Below are 23,783 nucleotides of genomic sequence, written 5' to 3'. Positions count from 1 at the left end.
CCAAAATTTGTGCGCTATTCCGATTGGCATTTCCTTTGAGGAGATTCCATTGCAAAAAAAAATATGTTAATGTCCGGAAAGTGCCGGTTCTTTCTACCTAAATGAATACCTTAAGAATGTCTATTTTTTAAGTGACAATGTTTGTCAGAAGCCTTTTAATGAAAGGTAAACAAACATGAAGGATTGTTCTGTCTTTCTGGAATGAGAAGTATTTTTAATGCTTGCTCCTCTAGACGCACTATTGAGGTCTTCTAGCATTTTCTCATTACGGACTCCGCCAGTTATCGAAACAATTTGAGCACTTCACCAACTTCGAAGAACAAATAATTAATGATAAATATGCTAATAAAGTGTAGTGTGCAGTAACGTAAAAATCGTTAGTGATAATTCGGTGAGCTGCATGTGGCTACTTATGAACAGACCAGCATTTCTTGAGTTGTCATAGACAATAAAATGAAAATGGACTTCATCTGTTCAATGGATATTTTCTAATTGACTTTAAAATTCAAAGACGGATGACAGTCCTTAATAGACGTCTAAAGTGACAAGCAGCACAGCTTTCACTTACTGCCCCAAATGCATATTTATTAGTTTGTCTTTGGTATTCTGAGAAACTTCCATTATTGTTTTCATAAATAGAAATGTCTGTCCAGAATGAGTAATTCTATTGACCGTTACAGTTTTTCAAATCATTTAATTTTTTTAACATTTTAGGAAAATTATAAATAAGTACATATTCATTTTCGTTTCAAAATTATCTTTTGAACAAAATAAATGAATTGTTATTTTGATATCACAGACGAGCAACAGTTGCATGATCTTCCACATACTAACACGCATTTTAAGGTCGCTAATTTCTAGTTAAAAGGGAGAGAAATAAAAATATCACTAATATGCTAGAAAAGTGAATTACATATGCAGTTTGGTATGGTTTCGAAATAACCTGCACCATGTTCAAAGTTTCCTAAATATATCTTATCATTATTAAGTTGTCTCACATAAATGTTCTTCCCCTATATCAGTTAGATTTTAAAACACAATTTGTTCAAATGTGTGGTTTTCTTTACAACCGTTATTTATATTCAAACAAACTCATACATATTACATTGAATCAGTATCTTTAATAAATACTATTGTTTATCTTTATAATACTTACAACATAAAGAAGACCTTCTACCATCTGTTTTACCCAAGACTTGTCTGCACTTCCTCCAAAACCGTGAATTACAATTTTCACTGGGTTACTACCATTAAAATGGGAAAAATACAAAGATGATTTGTCATTATAGTGAAGAAGATCACCATGATGAGGGTTTTTCCTGGTAAACAAATAGAATTGTGTCCCAATTGCTTGCGGGGACTCCGGGAGTGTGTCCAAGTAATCAAACGGACCTTCATCTCGGAAACACCAGTTATATTGCGTATAACAAACAACCTCTTCATCTCGTTTGTGCACATGTGAATGATGTGTTATTTTTCTTTTTCTTAGCTCCCGCCATCTGGTAAGTGAGGTAACAATAGCGTTCCATATTTTAAAATCATTTGGGCTTTCCTCATTCACATTGCTATAGCTCCACGAATATGAAACTCCGACACTCGTTAGTGCTGAAATAACGAAGGATATGAAACATATTAACATTATTGGTCTTTTAAAAAATAAAATAAGATAACTTATAACCACTCCTTATGAACGTAATATTATTTTTCCCGAGAGATATAATATTAGTATTATCTTTCTTATAACAAAATTTACTGGCCCGGCATGGCCAGGTAGGTTAAGGCGTGCGACTCGTAATCTGAGGGTCGCGGGTTAGCATCCCCTTCGCACCAAACATGCTCACCTTTTCAGCCGTGGGGGCGTTATATTGTTACGGTCAATCCCACTATTCGTTTCTAAGAAAGTAGCGTAAGAGTTAGCGGTAGATGGTGATGACCAGCTGCCTTCCCTCTAGTCTTACACTGCTAAATTAGGGACGGCTAGCGCAGATAGCCCTTGAGTAGCTTTGCGCGAAATTAAAAAAAAACAAAGAAAACAAAAAAATTACTATATAATGTTTAACGCAGTGGGCACATATTAGCCTCTCAGCTCGTGAATATTCGTTGATGTAATAAAATAAATAATAAATAAATTATGTGTCAAGACACGTAATAACCTCGGCAGTTTCGGAAGACAGACCTTCCTTCAACATTGAATAACTTTAAAGGTGTCTGCTTTCTTAAAGCATTGAGATTTCAGAGTTCTTTGTTTTGAAACTTATTTTTTGATGAAATAGACACTAGGTCCCAAGATAAATGTGGTAGTTTCAATTACAGTTGCAGATTCAAGTGCAAACCCTACGATCAGTACGTTAAAATAAAGAGGTGTTCATTAGTAAGCGGTACATTTTTTATCAACTGCTTCACATTCATTTTAATCATTGTGATTAAGTAATATTTTGCAGTTCAATAGCTTATTACTACTCGATGAAAAACCATCGGTGTCAGACGATGTAACAAAACAAATTTTTATACGTGATGATAAAATATCTTCGATTTTATTCATTATGTAATAATCTACATATGTATAAGCTAATATTCTATAAAGTAAGGAAAATCGATTACATTGCACAACAAAATTCTTGCTTCTTGAACACTATTGGGTGTTTCTTATAGATTTTTGGCTGCTGATCACGAAAATCACATCCAACTTCACGTATCGTTTCATCTAAATCTTCAGTTTTGCTACAATGGAAAAACGATATCAGGGCAACTGGAATCCGTTAATGCTTGCTGACTACTGTTGACTACCGGACATTGAATACAAATGAAAATCAGGAGCAAAACGCTTTTAATTATGTTGAACTTAATAGTGTATTAGAAACATAAACGCAATTAAATACGTTATTGCCGGTAAACAGTTAACTGTCTATTTCTCAGAGTACCTACGTGATGAAGCAAAACCAAAACTATATTTGTACATACCCACCAGGTCACAATCAGCAAAAACGTTTCAAGAAGCAAAACGTTTTAAAATTATTGTTGTGCAGTGTTATTTTAAGAAACTAGTTCCGATCATGTGTGGGTTGGTCACAAATGCGACGAGAGATTATTTCGTTTACTCTGATAATTCTTGTCACAATTATTTATTTTTATTCAGGAAAAATAATATCATATTTATTCCTTATCTTGAAAAGATCAGTCAAACAGATATGACAAATGTTATTTTTTTCTGAGTGTTGAGCGGTACTGGTTTATTTAACTTAGTCTTATCCTGCCAATAAGCGATAATGTTTTGAATTATCAGATAACATTTCTCTAATGATGGCAAAAATTGCATTAAGTTTAAAGTAATGTCTAAAAAAAGGTACTAGTATTAACGTTATTACATACATTATTATTCAACAAAATTAGTTGTTAGGCAATTGAAATAAAATAAACTTTAAAAACGCAAGTGGTTAGACTGGGTCAGTTACGTAGTTTATTGACCAAATATTTGAAGTGATATTAATATTTATTGAAGAACGATATTTTCTCAAATCATCACAAAAATATTGAATGATATAGTTTGAATTTATTTATATATTTTACTTTTGCACTTCCTCTAAGGCCATGCGTAACCTAGTGGTAACATGCTAGGTTGCAGATAAAAACGAACAAGGTTTGAAACTGCAATACGCTGCAGAATATGTTCCTTACTTTCAACTGTGGACACATTACAAAAATATTAGTTGACAGCGATATTCGGTTAAACCAGGCGGTTGGTGGTATTGGATGGCTTTCCTTTCTCTGGTCAGAAATTGTAAATCAGGGATCTCTACACTACAACTTTGAAGTCTCAGACATGGTCGTCTAGCCATTCATGTTAAAAATATTTCATCACTTCCTCTGATGGAATTTTGAACCTATTTGATAAAGTTCACTTTTTCATTTTTTCTATTAGAAATTTGAGCTACTATAAGCTATTTTGCTAAAGTGCATAATCAAAATTTACCTTTCCTCTTTTGACCTTGGGAAAAAGGTGTTATTATTAAATGATATGTACTTCCTATAATACAGTTTTGAATTGTTATGAAAACTGCATTATATAAAAGTATAATTCACATTTCGGACTTCTTCTAAAAGAGATTTAATCTAATATCACATGTATATTGTTACATATACATTTATTTAACTTCCTTTACGAGAATATTGAAATTCTATAGACGTATTTTACTGAAATATACGAGGGCTGTTCAAAAAATACGCGGACTGACGTCATAAAACAGAATGTACTTTATTCAGAAGTTACAGGTCTGGGACCCCTTCAAGGTACTCTCCTCCCCAACGCACACACTTATCCCAACGGTGTTTCCACTTGTTGAAACAGTCCTGGTACGTTTCTTTTGTAATGTCCTCCAGCTCCTTCGTCGCATTTGCCTTAATCTCGGGAATCGTCTCAAATCTTCTTCCTTTCAATGGTCTTTTGAGTTTGGGGAACAAGAAAACATCGCAAGGAACAAGGTCAGGTGAGTAGGGGGTGGGGAAGAACAGTGATTGAATGTTTGGCCAAAAACGCACGAGTTCTGAGGCACAAATTTCGCAGCAACGCGGTGCATCTTCAATTTTTCGGTCAAAATCTCGTAACAAGATCCAACTGATATCCCAAACTCTTCAGCAAGCTCCCTAACAGTCAGACGTCGATTTGCCCGCACCAGGATGTTGATTTTGTCGACGTGTGGGTCGTCAGTTGACGTGGAAGGACGTCCAGGACGCTCATCATCTTCAATGGACTGTCGACCATCCTTAAAACGTTCATGCCACTTGAAACATGCCGTACGCTTCATAGCAACATCACCGTAAGCCGTGTTAAGCATACCAAAAGTTTCAGCCTCAGATTTTCCAAGTTTAACACAAAATTTCACAGCAAGTCGTTGCTCCTTCAGGTCATTCATTCTGAAATCCGCCAAACGAAAAAATCGCACTTCACTTAAAACCGCGTAGCTAATACACAAATGAAGATATTTGCAATCGGGAAATGGCGTCGTAATCAGCTGATCTGTGCGAACCTAGCGACACCAAGCGGATTCCACTGGAACCAACTGGAGCCGCGCAATTCAAACAGTCCGCGTATTTTTTGAACAGACCTCGAATATTTAGCTTTGCTCTTAACATAACATAATGTTTAGGGTATACAAGAGACCTTTTGGTCAATCTCGGCTGGCCCCCCAGTGGCACAACGATATGTCTGTGGACTCACACCGCTTGTAACCGGATTTTGATAACTGTTGTGGGCAGAGAATAGATAGTCAATTGTGTAGCTTTCCAACAAACCAAACCATCTCGGCTGTCCCATCCTCACAACTAAACTAAAACTATTAAGTAATAATAATAAATAAATAAAAATTAAAGCCAGCCTTTATCATTCATATATCCATTAAGCTTTTTTTTCTTCCCGTGTAAAAATATCGAAAAATTTAGTCTTTCTTAATAAATTAAATAACCTACAATTTAACTTCTTTTGCGAGATTATAATCAATGTAAACTCTTTCTTGCGAAATTCTATAATTCAGTTTGAACTACCTGGAGATAATTTTTTTAGTATCAAATGAGAATGAGACATGACCATGTTTAATTTGAACAACAGTAAACTAGGCATATTTCAGAACCAGTGTTTTTATTGTTAAATATTTCTCGACAGAAAAAGAGGTAAGTTTATGGACTTGTAACACTATAATTTGGAGTTGGATACTCAAAATCACTTTGAACTCTCTTCGCTCTAAAATAAACACTCGTACTTATGTCTAAATTGAAAAGAAAAGAACAACAACAAAAAAATATCACATATGTTTTATACAAAACACATCAGGTTGTTTCTTTGAACTTCAGGCCTAACGGACTATCTATAAATGTAACCTATATAGTCCAATAAGATAATAACAAAGAAAGAAAACCTGTATAATGTGTATGAATATGGTGTAATTTGTGATTACTTCTGAAGAAAATGTAGAAAACAACAAACTCTGTAACAAAGATACATCTTCAAAATCAAATTACAGTATTTCAAGTGTAGCTTTGAACTGAACAGCAACCAACAACTTAAATCATTTATATTTTGGAAGGTTTTCTCTATATCTGAGAAAAATAATATAAAACAGCCTTTATTTTTAGTAAAATAACATAACACGCATCTTAAACTTGTATATCATGACAAAGAAAAAATGTAATACATTAATATAATTACTTTTGTTCTTATAGTTAACATTTTGGTAAATAAGACTATCAGAATATACAGAAAAATATACAAAACATATTTTACTTTTACAAGTCCACTCTTTCAACATTCCTAATATATATAAAACTTTTAAATTTTACAAAAAATATCTGGTAAGGAAACTCCGTTTAAAACAACTTTTAGTTTTAGATAATAATCTTTTTTTTTAAAGTAGTTTCGCTTCTTCTTTGTAGGTATTTAGGTGTGTTGGATTTTAGATATCCAGAAAGGTCAGGTGCAAAAAACCTCTCTATAAGTAGCTTTTTTTGTTTGTTTGTATTTAATTTCACGCAAAACTACACGAGGGCTATCTGCGCTAGCCGTGCCTAATTTAGCAGTGTAAGACTAGAGGAGAGGCAGCTAGTCATCACAAACCACCGCCAACTCTCGGGCTACTCTTTTACCAACGAATAGTGGGGTTCACCGTTACATTATAACGCCCCCACGACTGACAGGGCGAGCATATGATGTGACGGGGAATCGAACCCGCGACCCTCAGATTATGAGTCGAACGCATTAACCCACCTGGCCATGTCAGGCCCTGTTAAGTAACATTGTTATGTATCTTCAACAGTTGACTTCTTGTTGGTTGAAGTAATGATACACGTTATTTTTTTTGTCCGGCCCGGCATAGCCAGGTGGTTAGGGTGCTTCACTCACAGTCTAAGGATCGCGGGTTCGAATCCTCGTTACACCGAAAATGCTCACCTTTTAACTCATATTGAAGGGTTACAATGTGACGGTCAAAAGCAAAGTTTGACAGGAATAATGGCCATTTTCTGTACTTTTACAACATAAGCAATTAAGAAATAACACATACTATGCAGAAACAAAATTTGTGTAACTTAGTGTAATCAATTATAATATACACTGCCCCCCGTTAGTACAGCGGTATGTCTCCGGTTTTACAACGCTAAAATTATGGGTTCGATTCCCCTCGGTGGGCTGAGATTGGGATCATTGGGGTATGTCTGAGAACAAGTCACAACAGACCTACGTAACGTCTGTTAAAGAATACCATTCGTTAATGAGCAACAACACCAAAATTATAATAAATGTAACTTTAATTAATGAAGAAGTGGAAACATAAACATGAATATCTTTCTCAAAAAGATAAAATCAACATCTTTCTGACATCGTTCACAGGAGCACGTGCTTGTTTAAAATTAAAAGATACGTTATAGAAGTTAGGTTTGTCTGTCCTGTATTAAAATACAAACAGTATTGTCTACATTTCAGACAGATCTAACGATCCACTTCTAGGATATTATCTTGGAGAGTTTACAGACAAGCTGAATGGACAGTATATCATGGGTCAGTGGTGGCAAAAAAGTATAGTTATTTACGCACCGATGGAAAGTCATGCTGTAAGATCAGAGGGTTTACCCTCAATTTTATGAACATCGAAAAATTAAACTTTTCTTAAGTGAAATGTATGATAACCGATATATTCAGTTTTTTTCAGTCCCCTGTAACTGTGACTAATCATAAGAAGATTTGCAGAAAGTTAAAGACACAGACCAATTACAATAAAGAAGAAAAGAAAGATTACCATCCGCTTTACATCAAACGACACATCATATCAGAATTTAACACTCTTCCGTACGGATATTGATTTTTCTTTTCATCCACGGAACTAATTCTTTCTATGGTCTGTGTAGTAAATATAGGGTATGTACGCGCTTTTATATGTTTAGTGTCAGGAAGTGGTAAATCACAGTTTGAAAGTTACGTTTTAACTTATCAACTTCAAGAACTTATACTATTCTTGTATGGTTTTATTGTGAATTTCAACCGTAGTACAAGAAATAATGTAAAATGTTTCTAGCATTTAATTTTTATTCCTAGCTCAACATTTTCATAAGTATTTATAGTCTGATAAATTAAATCTTTTTATCATTGACGATCTTATGAGTAAAAGTGGAGAAAACAAACAAGTGCCTAAAGTTTTTACCCGTGGAATTCATCGTTTGAATTTATCAGTGTTTTATAGTGTACAGAATCTATTTTATCAGGGTAGATAAATGTGTGCAATATTAGTTTAAATTCTCAATATATTATTTTGTTCAAAAATGTCGGAAATAAATCTCAGTTTTAGCAAGACAAGTGTTTCCATCACGTACTAACTATTTTTAAGAATCTTGTCAAGATGCAACGAGACAACTGTATGGTTTACTTACTCATTCATATGAAACCTCAAACGTCTAACCGCCCACTAGTAGAGCAGTAAGTCTACGGATTTACATCCCACAAATCAGGGATTCGATTTCCTTCGGTGGGTTCAACAGATAGCCCGATGCGGCTTTGTTATATGAAAACACACACACTCAAACGTCTAAACAGATCCGTCAGAGGACGGTGCTTGTTTTTTAAAGTTACAGTGTACATTCCAAAGTAATTTAACAATATTGTTCAACTGAATATATACTCACTTATTAACAAAACAGAAACTGTAGAAAAGGTAAAATGGTTTTATCTGAAGAATAAACCACATTTAATTACAGACTTGCATTCAAGTATTTAGATACTGAATAGATAAATATGTTTTTGTTTAAACAACCAATTTCAAGTAAATATCTTTCAGATGCTGATTGTTGTCAGTGTATTTGAGTGACGCAGCACATTCGTATCATTCCTTAGAAATCTGGTAATATCGAATATCCATACGTGTAGATTGCGGATAAATTGTTGAGAAATAAACTTTACAATTTTTTATACAAAGGAAATATTGATAACTCTGCCGAAAATTTCATGTTACAGTCTGTAATTGTTTGGATGCCCTAAGACTGATCAACTTCCAAAATATACTCTATCACATTCATTTTATATGAAAAATTATCATCATTATAGTGTGAAGAAATTTGATGTTATATTCAAGTGGATGTATCAACAAATAGTTTTTTTATGTTATATTCACAATCTCTTTTCATTTATTCATCATGATATTTAAAACTAAACAACATCAAGAGTTGCTCTGTGTATTACCTAAAGCTACACGTTAAAGAAATAATCGCCGAAACTAAAAATGATTTTACGTTGAGTATTTTTAAATGTCCTTCAAATGTTTTAAAGGCAATGTTTCCACGATGGACATATAAAAGCGGATGATACAAGTCATTATTGAGAGAGTTGACTGACAAAAAACACCAATTAAACAGAAAATGAACTTATCATAATGGAAAGATTTACCGTTATTCTTATCACCAATACTTTCATTACCTGGTGGTTTGGTACGACGGGCTATTGGTAAAGTTACTTGAATTTAAAAATATGAGAAAACGGATGATTCTCATTCCTAAAGGGCTTGTACGTTCTACTTATCGCTCAAAGGTTTATGAAAGGTCTGTACATAAAATATTAAAATGTATAGAAAACGATACAAAGTCAGTTATACAAAATGATACATTACCCTTAGATAATAAAGCAAAGATGATAAACCAGTTCCAAAAACGTCATTAAATCTTTCATTTACAAGCCACGGAACCCGTCAAACTTAGAATGGAATCGCCAGCTCGTAAACATTTAGAGGTCGCGGATAGCGTTCCTCAAAAATACAAAAAAAAAAAAAAAGCTGAAATTCTACTAAACTTGATATGTTGCAGTGGGGATCTAACGTGGAATGATTGTGGAGGATTAGTGATTAGTGGAAATTCTGTCCTAAACAACAACATAATTGAACATTTAACGACGAGCTACGAAAACGAAAGAATGTAAGCCCTGTAGGTTGGAAAGAATTGCAGAACGATCATCAAATATGAATATTCCTGAAGAAATTGTTGGAAATATAGACAGATGGAAGCATATGAAATATAAAACACGTGATAAAAGGCTTAAACTTACTCTATCTAAATGAGAAAAAATTAATAAAGTAATATGGTAATATACGGTCATTTGTGTCTTAACTGTCGTCATGGGCTGTTGTCATACTTTTATGCTTAGTAGTATCATGAGTCGTCTGTTGTAAAGGTGAAATTATTACTACTGTTAAAAAAAGTTGATGGCAAAACATTTAATAAAAGTAGACGGCGTAGAAAATAATGTCTAATAAAACCATACAATCTATCTGATATAACTTTGTTCATCCTGCTAAATTTGGTAGAGTACAGTCTTTATTTAAATTTGTAGAAGCGCTAGGTAAGTCTGAGTCTAAATCAGGTTAAGTTAACAAGATACATACACTTTACACAAATCAGTAAAATATAAGTTTCCCAGAAACAGAGGTATCGTGTCAGGGTGATTTGGTAGGTCTCGCTAACCTAAGTTAATATAATAATCATTTTAAATATTTACTAAAGTGTGTCGACTTGTTTTTTAGATATGCATGTGTTGTTCTCCTCAAAAATAAGAAAGGTACAACACTTGTAAAATCATTTAAATAAACTTTAAAACAGAGCTGAAAATCTTGTAAACTTCAAACTGATAATGAGACGAAGTTTACTAATTGTTTCTTTCAATATCTCAAGGAACAAGACATTTACTTCTTTACTACACGTGGCGAAACAAAAGTGTTCTGACAGAAAGATTTAATTACACTCTTAAAACTAAAATGTGATACTACTTTGCTCATTGTAAAACTAGTAAACATGTCACTGTAGTGAAGTATCTGGTCATTGCCTATAATCAGTTGTATCATCGTAAAATGAAAATGAGATCAACAGATGTTAGTCACTTTAATCAGTCTGTGGTGTGGAAAACACTACAAACCATCCACTAAGGTATTATTTCATTTCAATGTAGACGATCAAGTACGTATTAGTAAAGTGAATCATCAGCTTAAAAAATGTTATTTGCCTGGATGGACATTAAATATTTACTATTCACCAGAAAATAGAGAGAAATCAACCAGTTTACAAAATGCAAGACTATCTTGAGAAAAATTAAATTGAACATTTTATAAATCTGAACTACAGAGAATTATGAAATCTCCTGATGACGTCTATGCTGTTGAAGAAATATTACGTAAAAAAGAAAATAACAAAAACAAACAATATTTTGTAAAATAGACAGGATATCTTAATAAATTTAACGGCTGAGTTCCCCAAACAGATCTGAAGTGCCTGTCTTCATAAAATATTATGTATAACTCTATTTCTCGTTATTGTAAATCCGTGGGCATACCGCTGTACTAGCGGGGGGCATATCTCATTTGAACTAGGAAGAATTATCATAACTCTCCGACTTCGCAATCATGAGAGTTCCTTATAACCAAGAACTAAATGTAATGCATATTATGATTATCAAGTGAGAAATAGTTTACTTTATTTTACTTGTAGTCAATTGCCATGAGACTGGTAGACGTTATGAGCAATCTTTTTTGTTCTTCTATACCACTTCAGAAAAATAGGAGTATTTGTCTTAAGACAACAAGAAACTGAAACCTTTTCTCAATGGTGGAAAACAATGTGCAATACGAGGAGCTCAGAATCTGGCTAGAGAACTTCTACACAATGAGAATTAGAAACATGTTCAGAATATCTAAAACTAAGAGATGAATAACATGAACTCCAGTCATTTTTCACAAGTAATCATGACTCTCCTACCACATAAAAGTTCTGTCAATGTATAAACTCTGAGCTAGAATTATTTTCTCTCCATTCAACACAAACAGGGATTGTAATAGTTCAGTGGACTAAATATTCCACTGTATCTTCAGTGACCTATTAAATTTTCTACATCTATCCTGACAATTGTCAGGAGATTAATAGTTCGATCCAGTAAAGGCAGACTTTCAAGCCTGATAATACTGATATAAAAAAAAGGATGAGGTACAGTACCTATAAACATTCCCTATTTTCTCAGGTAGATGTGCACCTTACTCAGAAAATCTTTTTTTTTATATCACAGCCTTTACGCATATAAGGTTTACACAGAAACGTTACTATGTTATAAAGGTAAAGATAAGAGACAATTGACATCGTCCATATTAATAGTAGACACAGTAAGCAATTTTGATAATATCTACTTTAATTATAGCAACAGTGATGGAATCAATAATCGACATGTAGATACATGTGGGAGTCAAACATTAAACATGATCAGCCGTTTACATTCAGATATATGTTTTACGGAACAGTTTATTGCCTAATGGTATAAGTATAAAGTTCTGACACTTATAAAGTAAATATTAATTTTGTATTATGTCAAGTGATGAATCAGATTCAAAAGTGTATTACATTTTTTTCTATGCTAGAAAAATCCAGATCAGCCTGTTAGTCATTCTGTCACATGCTAAATCATTTCAGAAAGGAGCAGCTAAATATCCTTTGAAATATATAATGTGTAAATAATTTTTAATTCCTCATGGAAACGTACAAGCATCTACTGATAACGTTTTGGTATGTTTTACTTAATACTATAAATGCTCTAGCATATACAGAATTTCAATTAATTTTAGAAATTGATCAGTCTAGAAACATCATAACGGATATGTAAGAAGATATGAATACGTTTGAAATTTATTCAATAGTCTCACAGGATTTGTATACAAGAAAAAAGTTTGGAGGTGTGTTTGTCAGTGATCAACTACCTAACCATGCAAAAAAGCAGTTACACATCGTCAATCTGGATCCTAGTCATAGACCTGTTAGTCACTGGATCTTTATTTGTTTTGGTCATAATAAAAGAAAGAGAATATTTTCATTCATTAGTACGATCTTCACGTAATATCAATATAAAAATTCATCAAAAAGATCTGTCAAAACAAAAATTCCTTTCTGAATTTGGATCTCATAAAGATAGTAATGATAATTTTGTTTATGACTTTACATGTAAACACATCCTTAATAATTATGTTTTTATGTAGTTCAAAGTGCAAAAGATGTTTTATTATAATAGTATAAGTGAATTAAAAAATAAAGTTTTATTAACACATATTTTGAACTAGCGGTTCCATTGAGTAGTCAGAAATTTGGCGGCAACAATACGCCCATAGTGACAAAATTTAATACAATGATATATAACAGATTTACCGTCATACGTTTATTCTAATACCTTCGCTTGTTTTGGTATAATTTTATTTTTGTATGTGACGTCTATTGTGCAAATCTCGTCTGTTCTCGAAATTTGTAGACGATTCTTAAAAGTAAGAATCAACAATATTTGTTTTATGGAAAAACGCGAGAACGTTATAAATTTCAAACATTACAAGCTGTTCAACTTCGGTGGATTATTTCGAACGTTATTATTTATATGAACATATTAAATGTCTTCATCAGTAAAAAGTCAGCTTGTACCCCGTATGAAGCTAGCCAAGAAGAAACATCTTTAGTTTAGGCGAGGTGTAACAAAACCAACTCGGAATTAATTTACATAAATTACGTAAATATAAATTCATGTGTTCGTAAGAAGTATACAGGTGTATGAATAAAGAATTAATTTACTCGTCGCGGGTCTGAATCGTCGATAAAATATTTACTCTAGACAAGATATAAAACTCAGTATTGTTTCAAAGTTTGTAAAACTCTTGTATATAAACTGTCATTTGTAATAACTATTAGTATTAACCATTAATATAAATTGTATTTTTGGTATACTAAAATATATTTGAGTTGAAAAAGAAAATTATGTATATCAATCTTGTTGGCTAATATCATAAACTTCATATATATTAACATTTAACTAACTTCTAAATTAAAATTAAAATTTCCGGTTATTTGAAATAGTGATACCTAACGTATTTAATATACTCGTCCGAAATAAAGTAGATACTTAACAAAATAAACTGGGGACTCGTCTGTGATCTAAAACAGAGTCAAAATTTTAAATAAATTAAAAGTAAAATCATTACACGATTTAGATTTACATTTATCAGTGCCAACAAGATTTGATTATGTCTGATTATCAAGGTTTTCTTGAATCACCTTCCATCGAACAACTAGAAAAATATAACAAGACTGAATTGCATAAAATTGTCAAATTTTTTTTAATTAGAAGTTAAAAAATCAATGAAAAATGAACTAAAAAGTATATCGTTGAAATATTAATCGATGATGATTAAGTGTGAGGAAGCATTAGAGGAATACTTTAGTGTATCCACTAGCCAATCAGAATTGAGTGATAAAGGTAAGTTATAAATCCAATTAAAACTCAGATAATTGAGTTTGAATAATCCCGTACAGAAGCTGAGAGAGTAAACTTCTCAAGGCCAAACAAGTCTATATGGAAGCCGAGAAAGAAATTAGGCTGAAAGAAATGGAAATTATACTCAACTCCGATTGACTAAGGCAAAATGACAACTTTGAACTCAATCAACAAATTAAATTACCACCACTTAACGAAAATGAAGTTGGTAAATATTTCCAACATTTTGAGAAAGTTGCCTAAGCCATGGAATGGCTCACCGAAAAATATTAATTATTGTTACAAAGTTTTTTTTACTAATAATACATAAGAAGCTTATGCTACTCTCTCTGTATAAGACTGCACCAATTATGAAAAGGTTAAGTCAGCTATTTTGGTACAAAATTCGAACTTCTATATGCTACTGAACACGTTCTGTACTTCAACTGTGGGAACGGTTTAATTATAAGAGTTAATTCAACTGCTTGTTAAAAGTAATTACATAATAGGTGGGAGGAGTTGGTGGCCAATGTTCTTCCCTTTAAGGAGTACTTCTGAAGGAGACATGCCTATGTCGTCCTGCATTTTGTAATTATCTGTTATGACCCTTCTATTAAAATATAAAGTATTTGATCTTTAACTCATAGTCTTTAAAGGTATTTCTAAACGTTACTTATTGATGTTTGCTTCCAAATCAAGTTACTGTTATTAATTTATTCAATGGCAGAATTAATCAGTCTCATTGACCCTCAAACAATTAAAACAACAGCAACAAAACGTAAAAACAAAAATAATATGTCGCACGATTCATAAACTGAAAATTTTATATAAAGAATAAGTAAAAAATGTTTATAGTTATTAATACGAGTATGTTACAAAGAGACTATAGTACATGCTTTTATCATAAGCCTATATTTATAATATTCTTACAGTTAGAAAGAACTTTGTGAGACAAAAAATCGTTTATTGCATTGATGTGCTTGTTTTTACATACTGAATTAATGCACACATACTTCTATCAGACATCCTTTAACGACTAAAAAGATCTTCCTTTGTTGAATTATTATCTACATGGAAAAACCTAACTTCGAAAAATCAATTCCGAAATACCCTGATATTTCATTTCTAATATTAGAATCTAATACCGGCGCAGAGTATCTTAGAAACAAAGAATATATCAGTTCTTAGTATTAGTAGCTTAAGTATAGTATTGTCACACAATGAAACTAATATAGTTGTCATAGCTACCACCTTGAATATGTCATAGAATATTCTACCGTTATATTTTCGAACGTGGTTGACATAAGGCATTAGATTCAGTGTATTTAGGTTAACTACACATGAAAACAGCATTGTTGAAAAAGCGGAAACGTTGCTTTTATGTGAAATTATGGTGAATATAGATAGGCGCAGTTGTTTTTTATAAAAGTGTCCACGTACATGCTTTACAAAATATTGTAATATTGGGATATATCGAGAAATAAAAAAATAAAGAAGCATTCGTATATCACAAGACAGTCAGTGCTACCATAATATTTTTTTCTAGATTTGGGGTTTCATCCGGGTTATCGCCACAACTGCTTAGCTTCGAAACTTTAGTGTGTTTCAAGTTAGAAAAGACTTTATATAGGTGATATCTAACATTCACAAAAACAAACAGGTAAATTAATTTAGACCACAATGACGTGAAGTTTCAGTGTAATGAAGTTTGATTTCGACTAAAAATAAGAAATTGAGACAAAATGTTTCAGAAATAGAAACAACATTTTATTAACAATCATGATAAATGAGCTACATAGAACAAAAATGAGGAATAACAGTAAAACAGTGCTTTTTTTCAGGTTTAGGTTGGTTATCTGCGTATAAGATAAGAAGAGCTTCACCAGCAAAATTCAAAGACGAACTATCTGTTGTTTTAATTATAATCCATCCTGAACTTCCCAGAGAGTCAATTCAGCCAAGTTCTTCTTACAAAAATAGAAATTTCTGTATCTCTATTACCACAAGACAGTCATCAGAAACTAATCAACGAATTATAGAACACGCTGGTCGCATACAGAAGAAATATTATCAGAATTAATTAGTCTGACGAGACATTCTGAGTTCAGAGTTAATGTAATTCATATTTGGGTAAATACTGTTAATCAATAACTTATAGTAGAAAAAAGAAACTTATTATAAAATTAGAAAAAAGAGAAGTTTTGAAGAAAATCATTTATTTATCACTAAAAGATTAAATTATATCACTTGTATTCTTTATTTCTAAAGCTCAGATAAAACTGACTCAACTATTGAGTCTCAAAGTCTTTAAGACAATAGCATTACTATTATGCTATTGTAATTTCTTTCAGATTTGAAACCATAAGTTTCAGTAATATTTCTAAAGCATTTTTAAACATTTTCAGAATTAACTAAAGACATAATGAAGCTTTCCATTTTAAAAAAAAACAAACTTTGGTACATATTAATTTCAACGTTGAAGTCTAAAACTAAAAAAAAGTGTCAAGAAAAGTAAACTTCCATATTTTAATCAAAACTTCGATTTATGAATCCCGGTTACCTAACTAATTCAATTTACCATTTGCACAATTATAGAAAAATACCGTCCAAACAAACTAAAACAATATAAATCTAAAACTAGCATTACCCTAATTTTCTATAAATTAATATTTAATATGTATCCCTTAAAATTGTAGGTATGGTGATAGCCTCAGACTTCTTTAAGTTGACGTAGTATTTCAAATTTCGAACCTAGCGTTCTTTCCGGCACTTTTTTGTTTGATTAATATTTAAAAATAAAATACAGTGTAAAACAAAATGGTGTGGATAATACCATAAAACAGGTTTTCTTCCATCAACTCGACATTTTTAATGTAATAAATATATCAAACATTTTAAGTGCATTTTTAGCACTTGCCATTTTAAACAAATAAATCAAAGGTTTTTAGTGGAATTTTACCATTTTCAATAATATTCCTTCATAAAGTAAAGATTTTGCTCTATGCTATAGGTTTATGAAACGTACCCTTTCGTTTTCAATTAAACAGTTTGTGTAGGATAATAAAAAGGATGTTTTTTTTATTAATTTCGTGAATGTTAACTTCAGAGTAGTGCCTCAATTTTTCAAGATTAAGTTACAGATAGTTGTCTTATTCCTTGAATATAGCAACTGACTAAAAGAAATCTAAATAAATAAAATATGGAATTGCAACTATGCTGTTTCATTCTTTATGAATCACTATGAAAGTTTGAAATTATATCTACGAATGGCGTATGTAAACAAAATAGGTGAAAAGTATTCCTTGTACTTCGAACTCTAAGCTTTGAACAACACTCCTGGGCTATCATTCGTAATTATATCTAAAGTAACTTTCCTTGAAATGAATTAGAATATCATACACATTCAGTTACGTATCAAAGATTGATTTTCATTCATTTTAACGCTACTCTTAGTGAATCGTTGACAAAAAAACGTAGTAGAAATATAAAAAGAAAAATATCTATTTTTAAGTCTTATTTGAGATATGGAGTTTGGTCTTATTAAAAGTAAATTACGTCGTTTATTTTGATGTAAAAATTGTTGTCTGTTTACTTGTTTGTTTTAAACACTTGTGTAAAATTCCAAAAGGGATATCTGCACTAACCTACTCTAATTTTAATCTGATACAGATGTAGAAGGCAACTAGTCATCGGCACCCAGTTCTTCGACTACTCTAATCAAATACTCTTACATCAAATGTCTTCCAATGGCTCAGCGGTATACCTACAGATTTCCAACACTAAAAACCGGGTTTCGATACTCGTGGAGACCACTAAAAATCCCCAGTACTTGACTGTTTGTTTCGGACTTGTTGGTTGAAAGAGACCGGCTCGCAATCTGAGAGTATCGGTTTTGAATCCTCTTCACTGAATATGATCGGCCTTTTAACTGTAAGGGTGTTAAAATGTGATGACTGATCTTACTACTCATTGGTAAGAAAGTAGCCTAAGGTTTGGCTGTGGTTCATGTTGACTATCTGCCTTCTTTCTAGCCTATCATTGCTCAATTATAGATGGCTAGCAAACGTGTAGCTTTGTGTGAAATTCAAAGATAACCAAACCGAAGTTTTAACATATCCACCGATCTAAAGTATGAATCACAACTTTACGGCATTGGTAAACAAATCGTAGAACATCCAGATTTAAAGTCCAGCAAACTGTTAAGCCACGATCAACACGAAACCACAACAACAGTTTCTTATGAGATCCTGAAAAAGAAACTCTGTGTGGAGAACGAAAACTAGCTCAGAGTATGGGCAATATATTATGTGAACTCATATCGTTTCGTACAGTATCTAAATGAAAACATTTTAGAAGTTCGACTTAAGGGAATGAAATTAAAATTGGCGACCAAACTAGTAACTACTCTTATAGTATTGGTAACAATTTTACAATAAATAATTAGTTAGCTAGGCCACCTATTTTATTTTATCATCCATCATGCCCGAATTTGAACAAAGTAAGTGGCTAACTAATGAGTGAATTTTATTTGTGATGAATGATGAATAATAATTGTCCACCCGTATGATTCATTGGAAAACTTGAGATAGCTATTATTAATCTTGTTTGATTGGCCTAACCAACACTTATGTATCTTCACGCCCGTTCGCCTTATAGTTTAGTGGCTCTAAGTCAGTTGTTTTTAACCTGAATTACAAAATACTAAAAACAGTCCACCTTTACTCTTAGTTGAAGTTGTAGTAAAAATATTAGACCGATAGCTCACGTGACCTTTTGTTTAGTTGTGCGTAACACTTTTGCCAGATTTGATCGGTTTTATTGAGTAACTTTGTATAGGTGGATTGTATTTAAACTAAATAATACTCCTAATTCTAGGTTACAAAGGTCTATCGATGTACTAAATTTAGAAAAAAAATATCCATAAAAGTTAACTATGGTTTTCTATCAAATAAAGTTCTCGAACTTTTGATGCAAAGAAAAAATGTAAGTAACTCAATCAAAGTTGGAGATGTAATATTTCAGATATTTCTCTAATAGACTACCTTGTATTTTGGTGCGTTAAATAAGAGTCCAGTACAGCACATTCACTGAAAATATGTGATACCACAGTTCGAGCTACAGAAGGTGAAATATTGCTAAATTCTCACTCCTGTAAATAATACACAGTCTGTCCTGCAGCAATATATTTTGGCCGTACAACACTCTAACGTGTGTCTTGACTTAACGTTGATGATTTATTTTTTATGCTCATTTTACTTAATTACATATGTGAAGAACTATTGTTGCAATATAGTGGTTTCTTACTAGAAACCTATTGACACAGATTATCTTTGTCGTGGCAATTAATATTTATTTCCACGCGTTCTATACTTCGTACTGCTAATACAAGATCAAGAACCCGGACCTGACATGTGTAAAACCTGAAGGAGAACAGGATACCAACTGTTGCAGAGTCTTTGTACAACCTATTAAAACGTTTGCAGATAAACACCAGCACATGCAGCATACGAGCGTAACCTTAACAACTAATATATGTACAAAAAGAAGAAAACAGAAAATTCTAAATTGTCAGTATTTCCAAAGTAGTATGCGCTATGGCGTATTCTTATATATATAATAGCTAAATGTTTAACTGTCTGTTACATTCTCTATCTTCTGATCAGTTAATTGCAGAACATGTATATATATAATAAACGCTTATTATTTTTAAAAGCATATTACAGCAAAATTATTCAATATTTGCATTTCTTAAAATTTCGTATCAGTATCGGCATTGATCCCTTAGTTTGTGTATGTTTTATAAGCTCAGATTGAGAGAAATTATTAAAAGTAAAAATGTTTGTTTTTGTGAGAAAATTTCTCGAAATAGAAAGGAAACTTCCTCTGCTGACTGATTGAAAAATATATTTCGAAGATAGGAACATAAACGGAAAAATCACATAAAGAGAGGAACGTATATGAGTGTATATTTGTTGTTGCTGATTTATATATATATACATATTTGTATATAATCATGATGGTATTATATAAATGCATAACTTTGTTGAATCATGTAAATTAAACTAATTTGAATCGACTATCATCTCTCTGACACTTATATAAATGACAGCTGTTAAAGAGCATTCATTTCGGTAATAGATTTTTTTTCTCGCCATCAGGGAAACTACAAGGAATGATGGCACTCAACAGAAAAAAAAAAAAAAAAACATTCTTTGCGAACCTGAACACTCTATTGCGCTGGATGCACCCATTGGATCAAAAACTACACAGTTTGTCCAACATGCATTACAGTCAGTCTGTCCTCTGCTTGAAAACATATACAATGCAATATTCCTTATTGAAATATCACATGAAATGACATAACACGATTTTAAACGACCCACCAAACTATCATATTGCATGTACATTCTCATCCAAGGGATTGGTTTGACTACACATTTTATATTTATCCAACGCTAGTTTTAGGTAGATTATCTTGAGTTGTTTCAACGGGTATCTGCTAATTTCTTACATTTCTCACAAAGAATTCTTCATGCTTAGCATGTATTCTGTAAAAATAACAATCACACTTTGGAATTCAAACGGCTGCACAAAATGTGTAATAAAGGTGATTTTTGTTAAAAAATAACAAAAAAATGTAAGTTTGTAAACGTATGTATGATACTAATACGTCTAAAAACAAGTATGTCGCATTAAAACTAACATTAATTTTCCTCTTGAATACCAAAAAAGTATTTTGTAAAACAATCTGTATGGAGATATTATGAACAAAATATAATTAATTCACAGATAAGAACTATTGCTAAATACAAAGAACGTGACTGGTCTAAAATATGATTGCAATAATCCTATACATAAAATAGCTTATAGAACTTCCGTACGGTTGAACGATTTCAGATATTAAGTTTATTTAATTCTTATTTATTTTGTTTATGACTTTAATCTCAGACAAGAAGAAACTTTTCGTTATGAACGATCAGAAGTACAGTTAATGACTGCTACCATTAAAAATGAATAAAGGAAACACGAAAAGAAATCATTGTTTAAATCCGGGAGCTAGAGGATTACGAGAAATCTAGGTTTTCCAGGTTTAACACATACCAGTGTGAAATACACGCAACAAGATGTTCGTAACCTCGCAGAACCAAAAGCAGAGGTCAGTAAACCACGTGTTTGCATATTAAATTAAGTGCACCTGTTCTGTTTTCTTAACACTAAAACTACTTCTACCTCTAAGTGAAATAGAGTAGTCGGTATATACAAAAGTTAAAATTTTATATTTTTAATTTTTATTTCTGTTAAACAGTATTATAGTTTGATTGGAATAATCCATTTTGTTTTTTATGACTATTTGTTTATCAATAAATGTTATATAATTTGTAACCCTTAGTGCAGTTTGGTCACACTACTACAGCAATAAGCAGTACTGAAGTTCTGGTATTTTATTTGAATATCAAATGTTATTTGCATTAGAGATTTTCTTAAGGATTTGTTACATTTTAACTTTATCGTTTCTAAATACATAAAAAAATAAAGTAAATTACTAGTAATAGATATAGAAAGAGGAATTATAGGAGCGAGCATTCCACATCTATATCACCCTTCACTGTCTGCAGACAGTTGTGGTAAGGTGATTGCTCTCCACAGTAAAGAAGAAAAAATTAACTGAAAAACAAGAATAAGAAAAATAAGGTAAGAATGAGAAATATATGTATATATATATATGTACAAATCCTTTTCTTCTTGGCAATTGAATCTATTTTTCTTCCTTGCCACAACAAAATATCTTCCTAAGGCATACTGATATGAAAAACAGAACTCTCTAGAACCATTAGACAAAATATTTTAAAACTAATATTAATTATACATATATATTGTGCACGTATGACTGAACGCTCCGTTTTCTAGTGAATAAGTAACAAAACATACATCCAAATACGTCTTCGACACTGGATATGGTAGATGTAATATGTTTGATATAAAATATTCTCCTTTGCTTTCATTCATGGGTTATTAGAATGATACATCCTTGCTCAATAAAATACATTTCCTCTTCTTCTAAAAAATGAAAACAACTCTTAAAAATGCATCACATGAGATTGATAAAAAATCCAAAGAGTCATTAAACGTCTAGTGACTTCATAGAGTCTTCTACGCGTGCAATCAAAGATATTAATGTCTAGTAACTCGGTATATAGAACAGCAGTGTGCAAATATACAAATATTTTTTTTTATTTTGGTAGTTATATATATTCTTCATAACTAAATCAGGTTAAAACTTTTCATATTCTCTGTAGAATATGATGAGCAGAAACATGCAGTATTCCATTTATACTAGTACAGTGCTGTAGTATGCAAAAATATTTCAGAACACAGCATGATATTTGATTAAACATACCACAATACGTTTTGTTTATAAACACTGACTAAATCATTTTATTTTGATCAGTGTATTATGTGTACACAAATACTTATATTTACTAAACTCTTAGAAAGTCTTTAATAATTATATACTTGAAAGTTATTTATTCAGTGATATTGGACTTTGCTATACATGTTACTGTGGTCTATCTGAATATGCTTTTCTCTAAACTTAACTAAAACTTACTTGTTATTACAAGAAGACACAGTCTCGCAGTCATCTTTCCTACAGTTAGTGAACGGTTTCAGTCTCACAACTTTCTGCGAAGCTTTTCCTTCGTTCTTTTAACATTCTTATTCTCGGCATGATTTCAAATGCATAACGACACAAAAGTAGAACTTTTCAACATTTTCCCGAAGTAATATCCAATAACCTACTTAGCGGAGAATCATAGAAAACTGGTGCAAACACTCTATTTTACTTAGTTCAATTGTTACTTGCTTATTTAGCTATTTCTTTAATATATCCATATGACTGTTTGTTGTTCAGTGTGCAGTCAGCAAGACTCTGAAGTTGCGGTGTGAATAACCCCGTGAACAAGTCTTTAATGTCTCCTCGTCTGACTGTTTATTACTTAGTAAAGGCCAACACGTCCTTAGGCTGCAACGTTAATACCCGCCTTAAGTAAAAACTAAGAACTTCTATATTGCGTGAGCCACTCGGCGGTGTGTGACGTCCTGACCTACTTGAGACTTAAAAAATATACACTAAGTTGCTCGTCCACCTGGTCTGGTATAATTACACTTAAATTGCCGGATCAGAAGGTGGGATATTTTACTGTAACCTGATTTTTGGGAAATACCATAAAATGACGAGGGTGGAGACTAACAGAAAAAGGTCACGCTTGGGTGTTTTTTTTTCTAAAGGCCGGTACAAATTGACTACCGGCCCTTTTATTTGTTGCAGTAGCTAGTGAGTATGTATACATGCAGTCTAAAAAACATTAGTCTTGTGTTTACCAGTAAACTGGTCAGAAAAGCTACATGATTTGGTCTTCCCTTCTGCTGTTTACCGCACACTTGGCTTCATGACTAAAGCGAAAACTAGTTTTAGCTCACAAGGATCTCGGTTCAA

The 23,783-nt window shown here is 32.1% G+C and overlaps 1 protein-coding gene across 1 annotated transcript in view; it reads right to left on the bottom strand.

Moving 5' to 3' along the window:
* Positions 1–23,370, bottom strand: part of LOC143244680 (pancreatic triacylglycerol lipase-like) — a 66,917-nt gene extending 43,547 nt beyond the window's left edge. The window contains exons 1-2 of the mRNA XM_076489777.1: positions 22,896–23,370; positions 1,157–1,605 (exon numbers count right to left, since the gene is read on the bottom strand). Of these exons, the coding sequence (XP_076345892.1) occupies positions 1,157–1,605; positions 22,896–22,929 (483 nt within the window). The 5' untranslated portion in view covers positions 22,930–23,370. The remainder of the gene's footprint in view (positions 1–1,156; positions 1,606–22,895) is intronic.
* Positions 23,371–23,783: the final 413 nt, after the last annotated feature.

The sequence above is a fragment of the Tachypleus tridentatus genome, chromosome 2 (assembly GCF_004210375.1).
Source record: "Tachypleus tridentatus isolate NWPU-2018 chromosome 2, ASM421037v1, whole genome shotgun sequence".
Taxonomy (NCBI): domain Eukaryota; kingdom Metazoa; phylum Arthropoda; class Merostomata; order Xiphosura; family Limulidae; genus Tachypleus; species Tachypleus tridentatus.
This window is presented reverse-complemented; position numbering and strand designations above follow the sequence as displayed.